At 34.0% G+C, this 22946-nt stretch overlaps 1 protein-coding gene across 5 annotated transcripts in view; it reads left to right on the top strand.

The window, feature by feature from the left end:
* The window catches only part of KCNC2 (potassium channel, voltage gated Shaw related subfamily C, member 2), a 172425-nt gene that overhangs the window by 140864 nt on the left and 8615 nt on the right, over window positions 1-22946 (top strand). For all 5 annotated transcript variants that reach the window (XM_011995315.1, XM_011995314.1, XM_011995317.1 and 2 more), the window contains exon 3: window positions 20417-21344. In XM_011995315.1, coding sequence (XP_011850705.1) covers window positions 20417-21344 — 928 coding nt within the window. The remainder of the gene's footprint in view (window positions 1-20416; window positions 21345-22946) is intronic.

Genomic DNA, 22946 nt, shown 5'->3' with positions numbered 1-22946 from the left:
AGGAGAGATGAAACGTAAGATTCATCTTCAATAAATAAGCAGGGCTGCCATGTAGGTTTTTTAAAAATTGCTACCAAACATCTTTAATGCTAAAAGAGACTCTGGCATTCTGTAATGCGTTTTGCATACATCAAGTCATTTTTGAGGATCAAAGAGTAACTATATAAAGAGTTCCATTATCTGTGTCTTTAAAGTGGGATACAAATAGACCAAGTAAATTGTCCAGAATTACGCGTATAGCAAATGGTGAAGATATGCTTCAACCCCAATCCTGCAAAATATACTTTCTACTATACCAAAAAAATGTAACAGGTACATAAAAATAATGAGAAAAATAAAAATAAAAAACTGAGCAAAATAAATATAAGATTTAAAAGTGAAAAATATGTCTGCCATTAAGAATATGGATTAATTTTAAAAGAATGTATTTTTAATGTGGAATTTTTTCTTGTACATGTATATGTCCTATGTGTATGAATTAACATCTTATTCTAAAAAATAGTTTATCAAAATATTTGTACTCTTTATTTCCGACAAATGCTGTCTTAATAAATATTTGCAGTTTATAAAGTTAGTGTACTTAAGCTAAAAAGATATAAATTTTAGAATGAATATAAGTAATATATATTAATAATGCATTTACATGTTTATAAAATATCATTTTTTAGTAAATGTATTTGAGAATATGTAGAATTTTTTTAAAGTTCTGTTTGTATGTTAACTTAAGAATGGAGATGAAATGGCAATGCAGGTGTCAGACTATGTGGGAAGTTTTCTTTCAACATACTGTGATTTAATTTTCCTTGAAATAATTTACCTTTGCATTTTTTTTATAATATTATGCTTAAAGTTTAAAAAGTGACTTTTTTTTTTTTTTTTTTTTTGAGATGGAGTTTTGTTCTTGTTGCCCAAGCTGGAGTGCAATGGCGCGATCTTGGCTTACTGCAACCTCGGCCTCCTGGGGTCAAGCGATTCTCCTGCCTCAGCCTCCCCAGTAGCTGGGATTACAGGCATGCACCACCATGACCGGCTAATTTTTTGTATTTTTAGTAGAGATGGGGTTTCACCATGTTGGCCAGACTGATATTGAACTCCTGATCTTAGGCAATCTGCCTGCCTTGGCCTCCCAAAAAAGTGACTATCTTGTACCTAAATATGTATCACAAGATACTTCTTGCACTGGTCAACACAAACGAGCCAGAAAAATATTCTCATTTATCAATATTATTTTATTCATTAAGTGCATTTTCTTAAGTTAGCTCAAATAGCTTAGCTGATGATTGTTAACATCCACATTTCTATGCACAAGTAAAGGAGCCAGAGAGATTAATCTCCCACTTTTCATGACATCTGTGGCAGAGGAGCCAATTTGATCCTGGTAATTGCTTTCTAATTTGTTTCGATGATGATGTACAGATGGAGCTAGTGAAATAGGCTTTACCACATAGTAAGTTGACACTCTGAGACTCACACTTACTTCCCTGGGTCTCCCTAGCATAGGAAAGGTAAAAACAGTGTAGCTGGGGCATGGGGACTATATTAACTCTGTATCAAATTAAAGTTTCGCTTATCCCCAAAGTTTGTATGCTTAGATCTGCAAGAAACTTCTACTCAGTGGTTGAAAGTGAGGAAGGGCATGCTTTCCTTTTCTTGATATACCCAGTAAAGGGCTTTCTTTCCTTCTTTTAAGGTAATACAAAATAGTTAATTGAGCTCAGTTATGCTTAGATAGAAATAGCTGAAGTAAGAACTCTATAAACCACCAAAATTTGTCTACTGAAATGATTCTGTAAGAGCTGTATTGTATGGTGAAATCTTAGTCTGCTGGAAGGAATCAATGGAAGCAGTATTCTATGTTTGAGATGAAAATTATTTTGACTTTAAGATTATATAAAATTGAGGCCGGGTGCGGTGGATCACACCTGTAATCTCAGCACTTTGGGAGGCCGAGGCAGGCTGATCACCTGAGGTCAGGGGTTCCAGACCAGCCTGACCAACATGGAGAAACCCTGTCTCTATCAAAAAAAATACAAAATTAGCCGGGTGTGGTGGCATATGCCTGTAATCCCAGCTACTCATGAGGCTGAAGCAGGAGAATCGCTTGAACCTTGGAGGCAGAGGTTGCGGTGAGCCAAGATCACGCCATTGTACTCCAGCCTGGGCAACTATAGTGAAATTCCGTCTCCAAAAAAAAAAAAAAAAAAAAATTATATAAAATTGAAACTGCATTTTAGTCCTTTGCCATGTTTGTGTTTTAGCTATGTTTAAGGTATTTTCACACATGTGTGTTTCTCTTATATATTCAAACCCTTCTTTTCCAATGACTTCTTTCCTTCTACCCATGAACATATTCAAATATCTTCTGCTGAAAGAAGAGCAAAAACACAGCAATGACAACAGACCTTCCTTCTATTGTAGCCCCCCTTTAAGACTTTGCCTTAAATTTCTCCTTATGTTATGAAAAGAACAGTTAGTCTTCCTTTCCTCTACCCTGGTCATTCCTGAACCTATCACAGTTTGGTTCTGGGCTCAACAGTCTCATGAAAAGAATTTCATCTGATCGTTGGTTACTTCCCATTTTCCAAACCCAAAGACCTATTTTAAGTTCTCTTTGACATCCCACTGATATTTGCAACTGTTAATTGTAGTCTACTCCTCAAATCCCTTTTTTAATGTTTCTGGAAATTAAGCTTTTTATCAGTCCAAATATGATCTTTTTGTCAGTAGACAATCCCTATAGGAATAAGGCACCTTTAATTTGTTTATGTAGCTTTACTTTTTGTCATTTCTACCTTCTACTTTGTATAAATTATTAACCGAGTTAAATAATTATGTACCCAACATAGCCACACACTGTGTCTGTTTTACCTCAGAAATGTGTCTTGAATCTGTTTCCCCTCTCCATCCTGATGGCTGCTGCCACTGCTTCCACCCTTGCCCTTCTCTTCTCTTGCTTGGCTGATTGAACTATTCTCCTATTTAGTCTTTTCTCCCCAAAGTCCTTTCTTCTATTAAAATGTATACAAAAACATAGACTGATTTTGTCACTGCCCCACTTAAAATAGCCCTGGGATACCTGTGGTGGTCAAAACGCTGTGTTTACCCAGTGGTTATTACGGCATCAGAGGCCATTCTCAATCTGGACTCAACACAACATTCATTACTAACTACACAAGCAGCATGCTCCTGCTTTCCATGCCTGAGTCTATCCCTCCAGATGTGCATATTTGCAAAGCTCTTCCCCAGATTCATTATAGTCTTTTACAACACTGTACCTTTTACGAATGTTTCCTCCCCTGGAAAGTCGTTTTCACAGCATCTTTGCCTAAAAGATAAACTCCATGATTATTCCAAAAAACGCAGTTTACTTTAGTTCAAGTAAAGTTTTATAAAGGAAATTCTACGTGCATAAGACAGAGAACATAAAAAACGGGTGCAGCACACCAACATGGCACAGGTATACATATGTAACAAACCTGCACGTTATGCACATGTACCCTAGAACTTAAAGTATAATAATAATAAAAAAAGTATGATTTTTCTTTTTTTTGCCCCGAAGAGTTCATAGTCTGTAAGGAGTGGGGGAATAGAGAATGTGAGACACATTGACAAATTAATAATATATTATGAAAACAGAAGGAGGCAGGTAAACACTGACATCATTAGGGAGTTACAGCGAGAGGAGCTACTGCTCTTGAACACATTCTCCATATTAATACTTTTTAAGACTTTTCTACACTTAGAGCAGGTAGTTAAAGGGTAAAACTCACTTTCAGTGCTGCCATAGAAGATTTTGAATATTATTTTTCTTCAAACACAGCAAGCCATGCAGAAGAGAGTCAGGGAAGCCTTTTTAAAGAAATAAGTAGAGTTCAATATCTCCTCCACAGAGAAGTCTTTCCATATTCTCCCAGGAAGAATTCATATTCTTGTATCTTTATTCTCATAGGACTGTTCATATCTGTCATGATCACTGGTCTATCATGGGTCTTATGTACTATAGGTGTTCAGTAAGTGTTGGTTGAATATATGTACAATGAATTTGTTAAACAGGAATTAATACACTATAACGTATTCTAATTGATCTATTTACTTGTTTGTGAAATTTTAGAAAGAACTGCATATGAATTCCATGGTGAATTAGAGACTTTGCCACAAACTATAAAGGCAACTCTAAACATGTGACTTAACTTCTTAGGCTTTTTTTGTTTATTTGTTTTTCAGTTATCTTTGCTTTTTTGTTTTGAGATGGGGTTTCCTCTGTCCCCCAGAATGGAGCGTAGTGGCTCAATCACTGTTCACTGTAACCTCAAACTTCCAGGCTCAAGAGATCCTTCCACCTCTTCCTCCTGAGTAGCTAGAACTACAGATGCACGCCACCACGACTGGCTAATTTTCTATTTTTTGTAGAAACAGGGTTTTTCCACGTAGCCCAGGCTGGTCTCGAACTCCTGGACTCAAGTATTCCGCTTGCCTTGTCCTGCCAAAATGCTGGGACTACAAACATGAGCCACCATGCCCGCCTAAGCTTTTTTGTTATTCCCAAATTGAAAGCGTTAGATTAAATTTTGATATAATGATTTAAACATTATTTTACAGATCTAAAATTTCCTTTTCTACTAATTTGTTATTAATCACAGTTGGAATACATTTATTCAAAATATATTCAGTATATTTAAGGTAACAATTATCACATTTATTCAAAATATATTCAGTATATTTAAGGTAACAATTATCACTTTAAAACCACATCTTGTTAAATGTTGAAATTCTTTATTTATTTGTAATTAACTAGTAAGAACAAGAATATACAAATTCCAGGCTAAAAGTGTATTGGATCTCTTGAAATTAGTATTTAAATTTTGTTTATTAAAAACTGAATGGATTACTTAAGATGAAAGAAAACCTGGTTTAAGGTTAACCCATGAAATATATCTACATCATTCCAGTAGTATGAAATTGCTATTCATCTCAGTAAAATTAACTGAAGTTAATTGATTTAGTTATTATCAAAATCTTTTATTTTTAAATGCAAATGATTTTTTTCAACTGAGCAGCAATTATAGCCAAAAGGTTTAAATTATCTAGGAAACTTTAACTTAGTCATAGATTGTGACATCCATTTAAACCAAATATATAAGTGACCTGCTGTATTTGAAATCCTTAATATTACTTCCAATGGTGCAAGGAGCACTTTGTATAGTTCAAGCTTTGAGTGTTTATAAAAAATATAAACTTTGAATATATTAGAAATAATATAATAAAATTTGAGTAGAACATAACAAAACAAAAAGAAAGTTTTATTGTGACACTGTGAACATTGGATAACTATAAAAATAGTGCTAAATAAATGAAATAATCAGAAAATGATAAAAAAAAGACTGAAAAATGTTGCTATCATAAATTTAGGTTTTCTTTAATTATTCTACTTCTATAAAAGAAAATTTTAATAGACATATATTTGATATTTTGTCTCTCTAGATGAAGTTTGGATAGTATATTTTACATTTTTTAATTGGTACAAATTGGATGGAAGCAATTCAAGTCATGAATGTAATTTTACTTAAGAAAGTCAAGGGAAGCCTGATCATATTGAATGCTGTCTTTAAGCAGTTTTAAAAATTAAAATTTTAGAGAAAACTAATAATAACTGACAATACTATAAATATTTGTAATGCAGTCGTATATTGCTTAACAACAGGGATAGGGTTTGAGAAATGCACCGTTAGGTAACTTCATTGTTGTTATGTGTGAACACCCTAGAGTGTACTCACATAAACCTAGGTGGCATTGCCTACTACTCTTCTAGGCTATATGGTGTAGCCTAATCCTTTTCAGTTACAAACCTGTACAATATATTATTGTAGTGAATACTGTAGGCAATTGTAACAATGATAAGTATTGTGTGTCTAGGGATATCTAAACATAGAAAAGGTATAGTTAAAAACATAGTTTTATAATCTCATGACACCACCATGGTGTATATGATCTGTTGTTGACTGAAATATCATTGTCCAGCACAGACTGTATTCTTATTACATTTATAAAAGTTATGAACATTTAACCCTAAGTTAAAAATCATGTTTATTAATTTCAAAGTGATGTTAAAATTAGATAAAACTGACATTTTATCTGAGGCACACCAATACACCAAATTACTACATACTCACTGCTGTTAGGGGTCTTTTGAAGAAACTGAATGAATAATTGTTGACTGTTTGATTGAGTCCCCACTGTGTGATTCATTGAATCCCAATGATTCTGTCTTGTGTTACCCTTGAAATCCATTTTTCAAGGATTGATAATCATATATATTTTTTATTTCTGTTTTTATAATGTTAATGCTAACTTATAAGGAAGCCAAATTAGTAAATAAAGATTATAGATGGTCAAATAATAAAGAAATTCACTAATACTTGTTTCTCCTTCCACCTAGTTAGTTGCCTATATTATTTGGAGGAAATATAGTCACAGTTTCATAACTTTATAGAAGTTTTGTGTAATCTTTATATAATTTTTTTGGTGCTATGCTACACACACATATATGTAGTTATATGTACACTCTAAAGTTTCAAATAAAGCATGCTAAAAGATTTTTCCTGAAGTAACAGTTGTAAATGTTATACTTTAATTGAGTTAAATTCACAAAATCCAAGTATTCAAAACAATAAAAAGAAAATATTTTCTGGTCAAATTTAAAGGTAAAAACAACATACTCGCATAAGAAATAAGCTTGGACATGGCATTTTTTGCATAATGCCTACTGTCATTTCAATGTCTACCTTTGAAAACATCCATTCTTGTTAAAAACATTTGCCACTGCTGACAATCTCAGAACAAAAATTTAGGGAAGAAACTTAAATTTGTCTTCTAATAACAATACCAACAACTAATTAGACATGCAATTTTTGTTCTTCTCTATAATCCACGTGATTTAGAGAAATATTTATTCAGTCTTCCTACCACAATTATTGGACCCTGTGTACTTGCTGATCAACAGAATTCATTATACTCAGCCTTGTAACCCAAGGAAGTAAAAATTTGTAATTATTTAAAGAAAAACTAGAATACCATATTAAAACAATCACATTGATATCATGGACTTACATCATGAAAGACAGAAGGTGTTATAGGCAGGTGATAATATTTATCCACTATGTGGGGAGTTTTTGGCTTTAGAATTTTGTAGAGTCTAATTATAATAATATTTTGTAGCAACTTAGAGTAGTGTAGCAAAGGAATAAAAGAATAAAGTAGCTAATAAAAAGTGTCTTAAAATATAACTTAATAGAGATTACATGACATATGTATAACTTTTGCATTTCATTACTCATCTGTCTGGGAGGAGTCTGATTTTAGAAACAAAATCAATTTTCAAACTCAATGAAAATCAGCATCTTTTCATTGTATTCTCATTTTTGTCATTTATAGCTAAGAAATCGTTTTTGTAACACCAACAAAGGGAAAATTACCTGATATTTTTGTGGTAAAGTTTTAAAATCATCCAAGTTAATGTGAATAATTTGTTGAGAAAAATAATAATTGATTGTGAAAGTTAACACATTAGCAAGGTAAGGAAGTGTTGGCATGCTTGAGCAGTCTTGCCTTGCATCTTATTTTTCTCATCTGCTTCTCACTTGCCTAAACATGTTCATCAGAAATTATAAAAGGATTTGTCCTGTCTCTGGTTCATACACATATTTTGCTGCCAAAATGTCTAAGAAGAAACTTAAGAATCTCAAACATTTTATTGAGTTTACTACCAACATTATCATTAACTGTTTATTGAATGAAGTATTTGAGGTAATGTAGTTCACAAAATGACAACCTATTGTCTGTCTTCTAGTAATTTCTGCCTATTCAGCTCTCCCCCACCATCACCCTCAGCACACTGCTAACATCACCAATCACTGCCCTGCTTCTCTCATTTCTGGACATTGAAAACCTATTTTATATGTAGAATAATGGCTTTTCTGGGGTGAGATAAGGCAGGCAGTTACTCTGGGAAGGCTAATAATTTGGCATTTGAATAAATTTTCAACCGACATGTTGAGTCTTGGATTGAATTAATCCAAGACTCAGCATGTGAGTTTAACATTTACCATTGAATCATATGTTGAGTATTGATTGATTATTATTGATTCAATCCAAGACAACATAGGAGTTGAACATTTTAATTCTGTTTAAAGGAAATTTTTACATTTGTAAAATGAAAATCAACAAATCATGTTGGTTGTACAATAGCTATTAAAGATCCTTATATGGCTGATTTGCTTAGTATCTCTCAAATTCACTCCTACCCAAACATAGCAAAACAAAAATGACAAAGCACGAAGCAGAATAAAAAAAAATGAAGTCTATATATAATTCTGGCTCTTGCCTAATTGTTGAAATTTTAAAAAGATAAAGTAAGGTGATAAAAATAGGACATGAATAACATCTCAAAGAAAAATCCATAGCTATCTTTTTTTTCCAATTAACAAAGAGCTTTCAGCACATATTTCAAAAGAAATGTTTTGCTTTTAAGAATGTAGTCATTGAAGCTGTGGATGTCATTTTAGAAGATGATTTACTAACTGCATTTTTAAGATTCTACATGTGAAAACGAGGCACTTTGGATTTCCTTCTAAGTCAGCACTGTGCAAGCTCAAGAGAATATTAAATGTAGTATTTTCTAACCCTATTAAATATTTAATAGCTTTCCTTCTGTTGTTTCTATATCAAGGACAAGTCCTGTAAACCTTGACCTGAAAGCCCTAAAATGAGCTAAATAATCTATGAAAACAATCACTTGAAAAAATCTAGCTGAAAGATTTCAAAATCTGGGAAAGGAAGCACTCAGTTCATATTTGTCTATGCATGCAAGTTTCACAATTTTTCAGATACTTTAGTCCCAAACTGAATATTCACTTTATTCAAATAATAAACACATTTTTAAAGCCTGATACTTATTTGATTTCTCTTTGCTTGTGCAGAACCAGCATTTGGCTATTAAACTATTTATTTTATAAGGATCTTGAAAAAAACACTGTTTATAAAAATCTAGAAAGCAAATGAGAAATAAAAGCTAACTTCATTCTCCTGGCTTTATTGCTCTAGGATTATTGATGACCAAAGTTTAACATGTATGCATGTTGTGTTTTCACGTATATGTATGCATAAAACACTATTTTATCAGTCTAGTTTTTCTTTTCTGAATCTTTCTGTCCAGTAGAGTTGAAGATTCTCGTTAAACAAAGGCCCATTCAGGGAAGACATATATGTTATGAAGAAGAGGGCTTTGACTCCAGTCTCTAAGCTTCAGTTTGGTTCTCTGTAAAATGAGGTAATAGAATCTACTATGTAATATATTGTTAAGATTAAATAAAAAATAATTTTTAGGACAGATGAATTCATTGAATTTTATCTATTAGTATTATTATTACTATTGTTATATTTGGAAGAAAAGCAAACATTTTATTTTTTAGAGTTGCCACCTTCTCATGTCAAAGGTAGCATTGTTACTGGTATTTTGGGGGGAGCGGGTGGGGTGGTGGCGCCATCTCTGGCTCACTGCAATCTCTGCCTCCCAGGTTCAAGCCGTTCTCCTGCCTCAGCCTCCGGAGCAGCTGGGAGTACAGGCACCCGCCACCACGCCAGGCTCATTTTTTTTGTATTTTTAGTAGAGACGGGGTTTCAAGGTGTTAGCCAGTATGGTCTCGATCTCCTGACCTCGTGATCCTCCCGCCTCGGCCTCCCAAAGTGCTGGGATTACAGGCCTGAGCCCCCGCACCCAGCCTGCTACTGGTATCTTAAAGCTGTTTCTGATTTCTCTATTACCACTTATGTAGCCTATAAAACTGTTATCAGTGGCATAGCCCTTAATTTCTTTCTTTCCTGATCCTTCTCAGAACAACAGGTAAACAGTTACATTTTTGAGAATAGAATTAGTTGAAAACAATTTGTAAAAGTCATGTAGTTATGATGGCTTCCTGATTAGTTATGAGTAGGAAAAGTCTATGAATTAGAAAGTTTTAGGGGTAGACTTCAGGAATATTTGATATTAGGACTCACTGTTAAGCCCTATAAAAATTATAAAGATTTGTGATGACCTCTATGGACAAAATTGATTTTACACCCTTATGATGCTGTACTTTTGTGTGTGTGTGTGTGTGTGTGTGTGTGTGTGTGTGTGTACTTGTCACTTACACTTCTCAGCACTCAGTAGTTTGTTAATCCCTTGAGATCTGGCTTTTTCCTATTTCTTTACTAAAACTGCTTCATCATAGGAAGCTAATAGTGGCCTGATTATTTCATCCAATAGACGTTTTATCTTCTCTGAATTCAGCATAAATTGACTGCTGATCTCTCCACCTTGAAGCATTCTTTTTCCTTTACAGCTCTTACGGTACCCTACTCTTGTTACACAAGCTGACAATCTATTTTCTAATTTGTCTTAGTTTATATCTTTCTTCCTATTCCGTTTGTTGTTTTCATGAATCTTCTTAAAAATCCACTTGGAGAAAGTGGTGTAAATAAATAAACCAAGACTGAGTTAAACTTTATGTTTGGTGTGGCCATAATCTTTGCCATTATCCCTTCTTGATAGTTACTAAGCAACAAATCAATGCCATTAACATAAAATACGAATAAAACTCTCTGTTACAAGCTTATTTTCTATCAAAGGAGAAGAAAATCAAATATTACAGAAATGAGGTAAGTGCTATATTAGAAAACTGCAAGGAAGTGGTTAATTTTGACTCAGATTTCAAGGATTTGTTAAAAGACCATGTACTGAGTTGAATTTTAACTACTTAGTAGTTATTTGCCAGTCTTACAAAGGAAAAAGATGAATTTTAGACAGAAGGAACTGCATGTGCAAAGTCATGAAATAGCCTGGTACATCCTAGGAGAGGTGATATTCATATTAGAAAAGGTAGGTAAGGACCACATAAGGGAATTCTCAAATAACATGTAAGGAAAATTGTATGTCCGGGTGCAGTAGTGCATGCCTGTAATCCCAGCAGTTTGGGAGGCTGAGACAGGCAGACTGCTTGGGCCCAGGAGTTCAAGACCAGCCTGGGCAACACGGTGAAATCCCATCTCTATTTACAAAAAGTACAAAAATTAGTCAGGTGTGGTGGCACATGCATGTAATCCCAGCAACTTGGGAGGCTGAGGTGGGAGAATTGCTTGAGCCCAGGAGATCAAGGCTGCGATGACCCATGATTGCACCACTGCACTCTAACCTGGGCAACAGAGAGAGACGTTGTCTCAAAAAATAAAAATAAAGTTTTTGAAAGAACATTGCATATTATCTAGTAGTTGGGAGCCATTAAACTATTTTAAGCATGTGAGTGCCATAATCACATTTGTTCCCTTAAAAGAGTGCTTATTCCTAGTAATCCAAGAAAAAGTAATTAAAAGCATGTTAAAAGCTAAGCTGCTAGCCCTGGGAATGAAGAGAAGGAAGAAAAGAGTTATCTAGAGTCTGAAAGTCTACAGGATTCAGCAATTCAACAGATGCAGGTGTTGGGGAAGAAAAAGGAGTCTTGGTACCAAGTTGGTTAATTGCTAAGTGGTGGTCCAAAATAACAGAAATATATAATGGAGTAGAAAGGGCAGATTTGATCAACAAATTGGGCAAGTGCAAGTTGAAGCTCCTTTGAAAATTTCAACAATAATATGTATAATAACTACTATTTTGATTGCCTTCATTGATTGAGATTGAAGAACTTTGTGTATTTGGGAATTACAATTATAAAACACCAAGAAAAGGCAGAGCTGGAGATAACATTTGGGTTATCATTGATGCTTTAATGGCAGGTGGTTACATGGAAGTAGATGAGATTACCAGATTTCAAGACATTCCAATATTTAAGCAATAGACCTAGATATTTCTGATTATTGTAGATCTCTGTGACTATTGTGAATTCCTTAGGGTAGAAGAATTCATATATTTAAAAAATTATTTACATAGTAAAAGCATAGTCATATTATTTTATAATCTAGTAAAGCAGCCAATTGTATTGAAGATTAACTTTGAGACTTTGTAATTTTGTATAGAATCACTAGTTTGTACTGTTAGTCATACATAAAAAAGCTAGGAGACACCTATTTTCCTGAATTGGGATATAACCAAGTGATATGAGCTAACATTTTAATGAAAAATAAATTGTGTAAAAGGAAAATTATTTGAAAGAGACAAAAATAAAATTAGAAGAGTGGCACTGTTTTACGTTTTTGCAAATCTCTTTCATATCTTGCTTAATAGACAATGGGTGATTTCTCATACCTGCTTCTGCATTCAATATGTTGAGAGACCACATGTCATGTAGCCTATAGAGAACGCCACTGTAAACAAGTGAGACAATGAGAGTGAAAAAGGCAAGAAATATTTTAGCATTACTGCAAAACTATGCTTGACTATATGGACCCCAGAAAAGGCCTTGTGACTACTGGGTGTCCCTAGACCATGATGTGAAAGCAGTTGATAAAGTTAACTTGTTAAGGCATGCAACACTAAAGCTCATTTTATTGTACTTCCAATTACACAGTCAATCAATCAAACTCTTATAGATTTTAAATATGGTTTCTTTGTTTCTCATAACCAAATTGCAATTCACACAGAATCTTTTAGTGTAAATTTGCCTCTGCTCTCTGGGAATAATTTGCAAGTACTTGTAAAAGTGCTCCTCAGACACAGGAGGAAGGGAGACTCTAGTGTCTGCTACCTATACATCTGAATAGGAACACCTGCTGGAGTGTACCAGAGTGGATTGGAGGGGTTCTGCCTAAGCCAATTAGCAAAGAGAAGCAGATGTCCAATAAACAAAGATCTTAAGGAAGAAAAAGTGCTACAGCTTTAACTTAATATGTAATATGGGGCTTCAATGGAACTACAGGTAGGTCTAACTCCCATAGCTGGATAGAACTTGGCTACCTGGGGATAATGTTAGGTTTTAGAAAAAAATTCCTGAGCAAGGAGAATACGGACAACAAGAACAATAATATTTGAGACTGAGGTTTTGGGGACCCTTTGATTTACAGGTACCTGGACTAACAAAGGTGGTACTGCATGGTAGACAGACATTGGTGGCACTCTGTAAGATGTGCTTTAACTGTGGTGCCATAGTGCTAAAAGAAACAGACTTTTCTGAATCAGAACATCTCTTCAGCAGGTGTTTGTAAATTAGCTACCTTCCTTCACCTCCATCACTTTTTGTTAAGTAAAAACAAATATTTTAGGATAATTTATTTTGCAACATGATTGTTGACCTCAAGAAAGACATATTGGGACTCATAGCAGATAAGGCTTAATAATGTGACTCTATAACCCTAGATGGTGGTAGAGAAGTTCATATCATTCCAAGACAAATTAATCATTTAAAAATAAATTTATATTAAATACATTAAAGATAAAATATTAGGGGAATTTTAAATAATTGGAATTTTGAAATTACAATTCTGGTTTATGTCATGAAATTGCTGTATATCATCAGTTATTCTTAAGAGTGCAAAGTGTAAAATTTTTCTTCAGTGTAATGAAACAATTATAAAAAATATTTTTATAAAATACAGTAACTACATACTTTAAATTTCATCCTGAGACTTAAGTAAGCAAAATGATACTATGTATTCACAGTTGATGACTTTTAATTCTGGTTACCTAATTTTGTACACTGTAATTTGTTGTGGTAATACCAATAATACATCAAGCCTTTCTTTCTTGTATCCCATAAAATTACATTTTTGTGTGAATGGATAGGCCATGACTCTAAACAAACAATTCCAATTTCAATTAAATCAATCTGTGTCCTCAAAATAAAAACAACGGAGGAAGGATTGTATATTTACATTGGATAAGGATATAAAGAAAACATGGTAGAAGATATTTATCAGGGACCACATATGTCTCAGTGGTCAATAGTAACTTTGAGTATTTTTTTTTTAATTTTAGGAGTGAATACTATATTGTTTTATACCTATTTCTATACCAATCTTTATAATATATACATGTTTATGTATAATCTGTATTTAAATTTAATATTTATTTATACATAGAAACATTTTATGTGGATATAGGAATAAAAATCTATAACATGTGTGATATACACACACATTTATATATAGACACTTGAAGTTTAATCTTTTTTACTGATTTCCAAGCTTGGTAATTGTGTATGGTGGTTTCATTGAAAGGCCAGCTTTCTTCAATCTAATTCAATACCATAAATGTGGTAATGTTTGTGAATCTATTTTTAAATGGTAAAACTTAGATAAAGAAAAATTGATTTTATCAGCAGCCTCAGAAGAAACTGAATTAATTCTCAGCTCTGCATAGAACCAGCAGACAGTGGACCCTACTTGTTCCTACTTGATTGGCCTTTAAGGACAGACTTACCAATGAAAGAGATTTTTTTTCTCTCTCTAGAGACCAGAGTTCTATGAACAAAAAAACTCTTGTTAATTATGGCAAAATTGGTGTATAAGACATGAATATATACAAAATTAAGACCATCATCTATGTTTATGGTGCTGTAGAAAAGAAGAAAAATTAAAAACTTCCAATTTATAGGTTCTACGGGTTAATAATATCAACTTAATGGTCATTCAGAATAATCAGGCTTAACCTTCTCTTGGTTATTACTTATTTTGAATTTTGTTTTAAAACCTGGAATACATGATTGAAGTTTTTTGTAGAGAATTTTAACTTTTCAGACATTTATGGAATGAATTCGGATTTCTCGCTAGCAATACCTCTGCTTAATGCCACTCTTACACCCAGCTATAACCACTCCTAAAAATATAGTGTTTCTGTTAATTTGCTTTATTAATTGTATGTAATGAGAAAAAATGAGATTACACTCTGCATATTATTGTTCTGCAGTCATGTGTTTTTAACTTAACATAATTCCTTGGAGATTATTCCAGATAAGTACATGTTGCAGTATCTAATTCCTCGGAATGCTCTATTACAGACATACCATCAGTTCAGAGACAGACATTTTTATTTTTTAATTATAAATAATGCTTCATTGAATATCATTCTATGTGTCTATCCTTGTACTTTAATGTAAAATTTTTTACAGTAAATTTCTAAAAGTGGACATTTTGGATCACGGGATTACATGAACTTCTGATACTTAAACATTTAAAATTCTTTCAGTTCTGTAGTCTTTATTTTCTTATTTAAGAAAGAAAAGCAACATGAGCATAATAGGAATGAAGTATTCCCATTTGGAAAGATAATGTCCTTAGATTACAAACTAAAACTAATGCAACTTATGTAAAATTATATAAATGGAAATTCCTTAGTATTATATTTTAGGTAGCTTATTTTCATGATTTTCCCATAATGTTAATTTTCAAATATTAAATTATCTCTCTGCCTTTAATTTACAAAATAGAGGTGAGCTTTATTTTTTTTAAGTTTTTTATCCTTTATATTTTATAGTATAGGCTGATTTTTCTTTTGTGAATAATAGGAGGATGAAGTAACTTTCAAAAGACAGATTCTGTGTTGGCTCCAATGGAATTTTTGCATACCAAAGCAACAGAATTTCATAATTTATTCTTTTACTAATTTCACAACAGGGACTGAAGACCTACTTCTTGCTTTAAGTCATGGTCCTGGGGATAGAATGTTTAAGTCTCTCTGAGCGACTTGTGGATATGTGGAATTATTAACAAAAGTATGTGAAAATTGCTGCAATATTAATGATCCTGGACTAGAGTAGCACAGAGAAAGGACACAGTCTAGTCCACAGTTTTGAAAAAGTGAATAAGCATATGTGAATATGTTATAGAGCTCAATTTCACTCATTTTAATGATAACAAGAAAGAGAAAATCAGGAAAATAAAAATATACCCCACTTTTCATCACTTTCTCTCTGCCTATTATACATACCTAGAAATTTGCTTAAATATTTGCATTGAGGTAGATTGACATGAGACCCTCCATGGAGATCCTGGACTATGAAGACTTCCGACCCATGGTCACTGATGTGAAAAAAATAAGAGTCCTGGGCACTCTCTGTAATTAAATACATGGACATGACTAATGGAGAAAAATGTGCCTACTGATTATACTCACAGGCCAATATTTTAACAGAGTATTTTTATTCTGAAACTGCCTGGAATTATGCGTCAGATCTGTACAATCAGTTGACATGAAACACCTTGTCTGGAGAGCTTTCTAACATTTTAATTATTCAACATGCCTAATTTTATTTTTAATTAACGTCTGGAGGAGTTTTTGGTCTTATCACAGGGAAAAGACAGAGAGATGACAGTGTGATTCTCTTCCCCATTTTCTTGCTAAGACACAAGCTCCATTAAGAGAATGAATGGAAGGTGCTATTGGTGACATTTAGACCAATAAGCCAGCTCAATTTGCTTTTTAAATTTGGCTCTTTTTTTTTTTTTGCTTCAATATTCCTTTTTCATTGTTTGATTTATATTACTTGCCTTTTATTCATATCATTTTAATTCCCACTGGAATGTGGTCTATCTTATTCAGTTCCTCATTTGTTCTTTCATTAATTCTTCCACGCTTTTATCTATCCTGCCATGCACAGTACTAACAACAGTGCAAGCACCAAGAAATACAAAAAATGAATATGATATCAGTCCAGTCCTTAAAGATTTCTCAGTTCAGTGAAGGAAAAAGAAACAAATAAATAAAATATCTTCACCTCGATTTCTTTCCTTTTTACTTTCTTTTTCTGAATGTTATTCAGTCTAACCTCATATTTACCTACTTAAGCTCTACTCAGTGAGCCAGAAACAAAAGAAACGTTTTTTATATCCAAAGAGCTTAGCATTAAGTTCAGATAAAGTGCACCAAGCCTTTGCTAATGCAACCCAAGTATTTGCCTCTGGATAATTTCGAGTTCTCAACGCTGCTGGGTCACCCATTCATTTGATACTTGAACTAAATTGCTAACAAACTGAGTTCCTGTTCCTTCCATGGGAAGCTCTGTAAGCTCTATGCCTTCCCAGTATCTCCAAGAATTTTCATGGGGGCTACATTTCCCCTTATTACCTGTTATTCTTATTTTTATGACTCTTCTATGTTTCTTATACCTACTACGTATCCCACCTCCCATGGTTGACTTCTCCCTCTTTTTGTCCTCTACTGGCCCAATACCTTCATTCCTTGAAACAGAATCAACATCAAGCTCTTTTTATAAAATGGCCTTTTGCTGAAAGCAAAACAGAAAAAGTATCATCTTAAAATTTAATATTCTCCATTGCTATTCTCAAGTTCTGCTACTGAACCTGTGAAAGGATTTCTCATTTGGTGGGCATCACATTTTCAGCTCTTCCTCCTTCTCCTTAGAGAATTTTTCATTTTCCCCACTTCAGAATTCAACCTCAATTTCCAAATTTCTATTATGTTATTGTCAAGCATACTTTTGTTCTGTCTTAGAATCCTAAGATTATTATCCTAAGATTAGAATCCAGACTGTGACTAGTGTTTTTAGCTTTCATAAATAAAAACATTGCCTCTCTGGCTGTTTTTTTGTTTTTGTTTTTGTTTTTTTGAGACAGAGTCTCTCTCTATTGCCCAGGCTGGAGTGTAGTGGCACAATCTTAGCTCACTGCAACCTTTGCCTCCTGGGTTCAAGTGATTCTCCTGCCTCAGTACTTGAGAAAGTAGCTGGGATTACAGGCATGCACCACCACGCCCAGCTAATTTTTGTATTTTTAGTAGTGACGGGGTTTCACCATGTTGGCCAGGATGGTCTTGAACTCCTGACCTCAAGTGTCCTGTCCACCTCAGCCTCCCAAACTGCTGAGATTACAGGCGAGAGTCACCACCCCTGGCCTCTCTGGTTTTTAAAGCAAAATAATAAGCTACCTCTGAGATGAATGTTGTCTTTTTCTCAGAATGCCAAAGTTGTTTTCTTTTTCAAATATTCTTTTATTTTCCTCTTAGAGTAAAAATATTACTATATACATTTTATATATGTTATATATAACATAAATAATTATTTCATTATATAAATTATGTAATATATTATAGTAAAATATTACTATAATAGGGAAATAAAAAGAATATTTGAAAATGGAATCAACTTTGGTATGACACTGGGAAATTTGCAAAGTACTTAAAAGCTAAAGATATACAGAATTATAAAAAATAGCAAAGTAGAATAATACAAATACAAAATCATGATGTGGTTCTTTAAATATTGCCAATAAAAATAAATACAAATACCAAATGACAAGCAACTTTCGGTTTTCAAAGTTTTGTGTCTTAGAACTGTTTATAGGCTGTTCACATGTTTTATTTATGCACAAGAATTTGCATAGAAACCAACATTTTGTCAAAATACACACAAATACACACACAGCGACGAACATCTCATTACTAAGGAGGTAGTGAGCTATTAAGGCTTTAGGAAGATTCTTTTGAGTCTATAAATGCCTGAAATGCTTGAGTCTAAGGTAGGGATGGTGAAAAGTATAGTTGAAGGGTGGGAGTCAGTAGGTACATATTGGCAGGACTCTAATGACAAAATATTTTAGGTGGAATAAGAAACAAACATGACGCCTAAATCTATAGATAAAATTGGGATTAGATTAATAAGTAATTTATGAATCGAGGATAACTGATTCTTCCTCTGAAAGGTTATCTTTGAATGTATACATAGGATCTTAATGATACTGTTACAACAAATGATTGATTAAAAAAGAATAGTACATTTACTTATACAAAGCGAAAACTGAATGACAAAAGAATGCTATTATCTCATAAAACATCTGGGAAAGCTAATGGTCAGATTACATTGCCAAAACTTAGAGCAGTTGGAAAATGTGCATGAGAGAGCAAGTCAAAGCCGTGAAAATGACCTGCCTTAGAATACTATACAGCTGATGTACTAACTGGCACACTGTAGAAGAAGTTCCATAATTTGAGGTGGCTCTTTAGGGCAGATAGCTGCAGTCCTAAGATATTTTAGTCCTTTTGTATACCCTTTACATTTTGGCGTATTAAAACTCAACCAGGTAAAAAGGGTGGCAGTTTCAATCTCTTCTTTAACTGTCTCAGCTCTTCCCAATGGCATGCTTGAGGACTAGATGTTACGGGCAACTTTGGATTTGGATACACTCTATTATAATTTTCAAGAAAGAACCTCCCTCCACTTGACTGACAGCTTCCTTCTCCTGAATGACTCTTTTGTTTAGACATTTAAGGAAGAGTCTATTGGTGTTCATTTAGCATGCTAAACCTGAGGTGTTATCACAGAGTACTAGTGATCTCTAGCACTGCTGACTGCAACAGTGCCATTCATTCAAACAACTGGATTTCAAATTTTCAGATCTTTAATATTACGAAGTATGTGATCCCAGCCTAAATAAATGGTTTTCAGCACATTTGTATTCTGCATTTGAGAGTTTGGCAAGTGAGAGGAAGAGAATCTGGAGCTAAACTTGTCAGGTTAGTGACTCAGGCTTATCATTTTGTAGTTTATGACCATGGAAAAGTAGTTTAAACTTTCTGTCCTGATACCGCTGAACTGTAAAATGGAGTAGGAGTAGTGCTGTTATGAGGATTGATGTAAGTTAATGATGTAAATTACTTTCAACAGTATAGGGTGCTACTAAGAACTATATGGGTGCTTTTTCTTACTATTCTGTATTGGTAGGTGTGTGTGTGTAGTCATGTATTATTGGCTGAAGAAATGAATTGAATTTAAGAAAACCCTTTCAACTTTATAGTATGTTACTCTAACACTTTGAGATCCATTTTCAAGAGAGGAAGATATTTTCATTTAAATTGCTACTTTACTGGGTTTTTCTCCTTTCAGTCTTATTTATTCTTCCTCCCTAGATTTGCACTTTTGGACAAGTCTCCACCTGAAGTTGATGTAATTTGCATGGCAGCACGTATTGCAAAGATTGTTTTTTTTTATGCTGATACCGTATGATATCCAGAACATTATATATGTGAATATAAATCTACAGCTAAATTTGGGTAGTTTCCAAATTTCTATCAGTGTGTCATGCATCTAATATTTAAAGGTTTAAAACTTGATCTTATGCGTAAAGATTTCTAGGATCATAAACTGTTGTCTAAATTTCTCTTTTGTTTTGGTGTGTTTTCAATTGCAATTCCTTGCAGTGATTTTCGTGTTCTCTTTACAGGTTATATTTTCTTACACCAAAAAAACTCAATAAATTATATTCCAACATAAAGCAAAACTTTGTATCTATAAGTTGAAAACAGAACCTGAAATACATTACCCATACACTCTAATTAATGTTACATACATGTATCTTCTTTTTCTTAGGTCATATCCAAGTGAAACCTCTAAATATACTGTTGTTCCTTCTTATTTACAGGAATTATTGCTTTTAGATTTGAATCAACATATATTATGATTCAGATCACTGTGGGTTTTTTTTATTTCTTTTTCTTCTACAGTTTATTGCTTTTGCTTCTTTATTCTTCATCCTGGTTTCAATTACAACTTTTTGCCTGGAAACACATGAAGCTTTCAATATTGTTAAAAACAAGACAGAACCAGTCATCAATGGCACAAGTGTTGTTCTACAGTATGAAATTGAAACGGATCCTGCCTTGACGTATGTAGAAGGAGTGTGTGTGGTGTGGTTTACATTTGAATTTTTAGTCCGTATTGTTTTTTCACCCAATAAACTTGAATTCATCAAAAATCTCTTGAATATTATTGACTTTGTGGCCATCCTACCTTTCTACTTAGAGGTGGGACTCAGTGGGCTGTCATCCAAAGCTGCTAAAGATGTACTTGGCTTCCTCAGGGTGGTAAGGTTTGTGAGGATCCTGAGAATTTTCAAGCTCACCCGCCATTTTGTAGGTCTGAGGGTGCTTGGACATACTCTTCGAGCTAGTACTAATGAATTTTTGCTGCTGATAATTTTCCTGGCTCTAGGAGTTTTGATATTTGCTACCATGATCTACTATGCCGAGAGAGTGGGAGCTCAACCTAACGACCCTTCAGCTAGTGAACACACACAGTTCAAAAACATTCCCATTGGGTTCTGGTGGGCTGTAGTGACCATGACTACCCTGGGTTATGGGGATATGTACCCCCAAACATGGTCAGGCATGCTGGTGGGAGCCCTGTGTGCTCTGGCTGGAGTGCTGACAATAGCCATGCCAGTGCCTGTCATTGTCAACAATTTTGGAATGTACTACTCCTTGGCAATGGCAAAGCAGAAACTTCCAAGGAAAAGAAAGAAGCACATCCCTCCTGCTCCTCAGGCAAGCTCACCTACTTTTTGCAAGACAGAATTAAATATGGCCTGCAATAGTACACAGAGTGACACGTGTCTGGGCAAAGACAATCGACTTCTGGAACATAACAGATCAGGTAAGGCAGGACTTCAAATGCATGTTATTAAATGCTTTATAGACCAGTATGTTCCTTAGACAGAAGGCAGTCATTCTCATTTTCTGCACATGTTCATGAGTTTTCAGCCCTAACCCCTTCACAAAATGTGTGTTTGCGTCAGGCTTACAGATAGCTAGACGGTAGCATTTTCTAAATGAACCCCAAGTAGAATACTGCATAGCTGGTCTATAGAGTTTTCCTGCTTTAGTGGGAATGCCCTTTGCTGATGGTGCCAATATTTTCTTTTGCCTGTTTGTTGCTTTTGTGCCAATGTTTCTTTGTTTCCCTGCACGATGTGATGGTATGATATTGACCATTTTTCATCTTTCATCTTCAAAATGTTGATCTCCATATCGTTTGGCTTGGTGTGTTTGTCTCAGTTTTACCTCTGCCACATGGTGCCATGCATCTCAACCTAATTCACAAGAAGCAGTTATTTAAGAAGAATGGATGCTTACATTTCAAAGGCCTAAACTCCAAACAGGTGATATGGAAGATAACCTTTTTGATAACAAAGCTCTTCCCTAGTAATATCCTGGAGGATTGATAAAATTTTCATTGTTCTTAAATTAAGTAGGGTATCTCATTATAACCCCTTTGATGAGGGTCGATGACATGTAATATAATTAACCCTCCATTTTTCAAGGAATAGATGATCTTCTTTGGCCACTCAATGGCAAAGTTGAATTTCTCAGTGGAATTCCTTTTTAGACACAATGTATTGGGTTCTGCTCTCTCTCAGAACTGAATTTTGAATGATTTACTGCTTGAGATTAGCTGAATCTCTACTCTTCCCCATTGCTGTAGACAATGTAGAGTTGATTGACTAGAAATTGACATTCAGCTGGCAAAGTCATAGTAGTGTCACCTCTTGTCTACTGTCTGGTACAGGTAAAATATTTTGCAGATTAAACAATTTAATTAACTTTTACCCTACTATGAAAATTTAGGGTTTATCGATTCCCCATAACTTAGATATATTTTATTTTTTCTTATAGAAAAATGACATGATGATTTTATGTGAATAGTTTTGCATAATTTAGAAGTAACATCAACTAAGAAAGCAAACAAACTAACACAAAGGGAGGCATCATTTTCATAGGTCCCTCTTTAGCTTCTAGAGGTAAATGGAAAAAACAATGTGACTGGAGCTGAAGTTTGTAAGTGTTTGTAAGTTTCATTCACAGTCCTTATGCTTATTTAGTAGATGGCTATGCAAATTCTGCTAACATATATCTAAAAACTGTTAAGAATGTATTTATGAAAGGTAGAGTTTAGTTGGTGTTGCTGCTGTCATCAAACTATTCTCAAGTATCTATGCAGAGCCCTTAAGAAGGGCATGGGAAAAGAGCCCTTAAGAAGGGCACTATCATCCCAGGTAAACAATGAAATAACAAACTAGTATCTAGGCTAATAGGATGTGAAAGTCTTTGGCAAGGATACAGAAGTAAACAGATACTCATTTCAAGGACATTTGGAGAAGTTGGCCTTGTTCCACTGCATGCTCAAAAATATTTTGCCGCTTCCAAATAGAGTACCTGGACATGGAGTTTGTGTGCTTTGGAATAATTTTTATTAAGA

Source organism: Mandrillus leucophaeus, unplaced genomic scaffold, assembly GCF_000951045.1.
Source record: "Mandrillus leucophaeus isolate KB7577 unplaced genomic scaffold, Mleu.le_1.0 Scaffold482, whole genome shotgun sequence".
Taxonomy (NCBI): domain Eukaryota; kingdom Metazoa; phylum Chordata; class Mammalia; order Primates; family Cercopithecidae; genus Mandrillus; species Mandrillus leucophaeus.
Note: the sequence above shows the minus strand (reverse complement) of the source record. Positions and strands in the feature narration are given on the sequence as shown.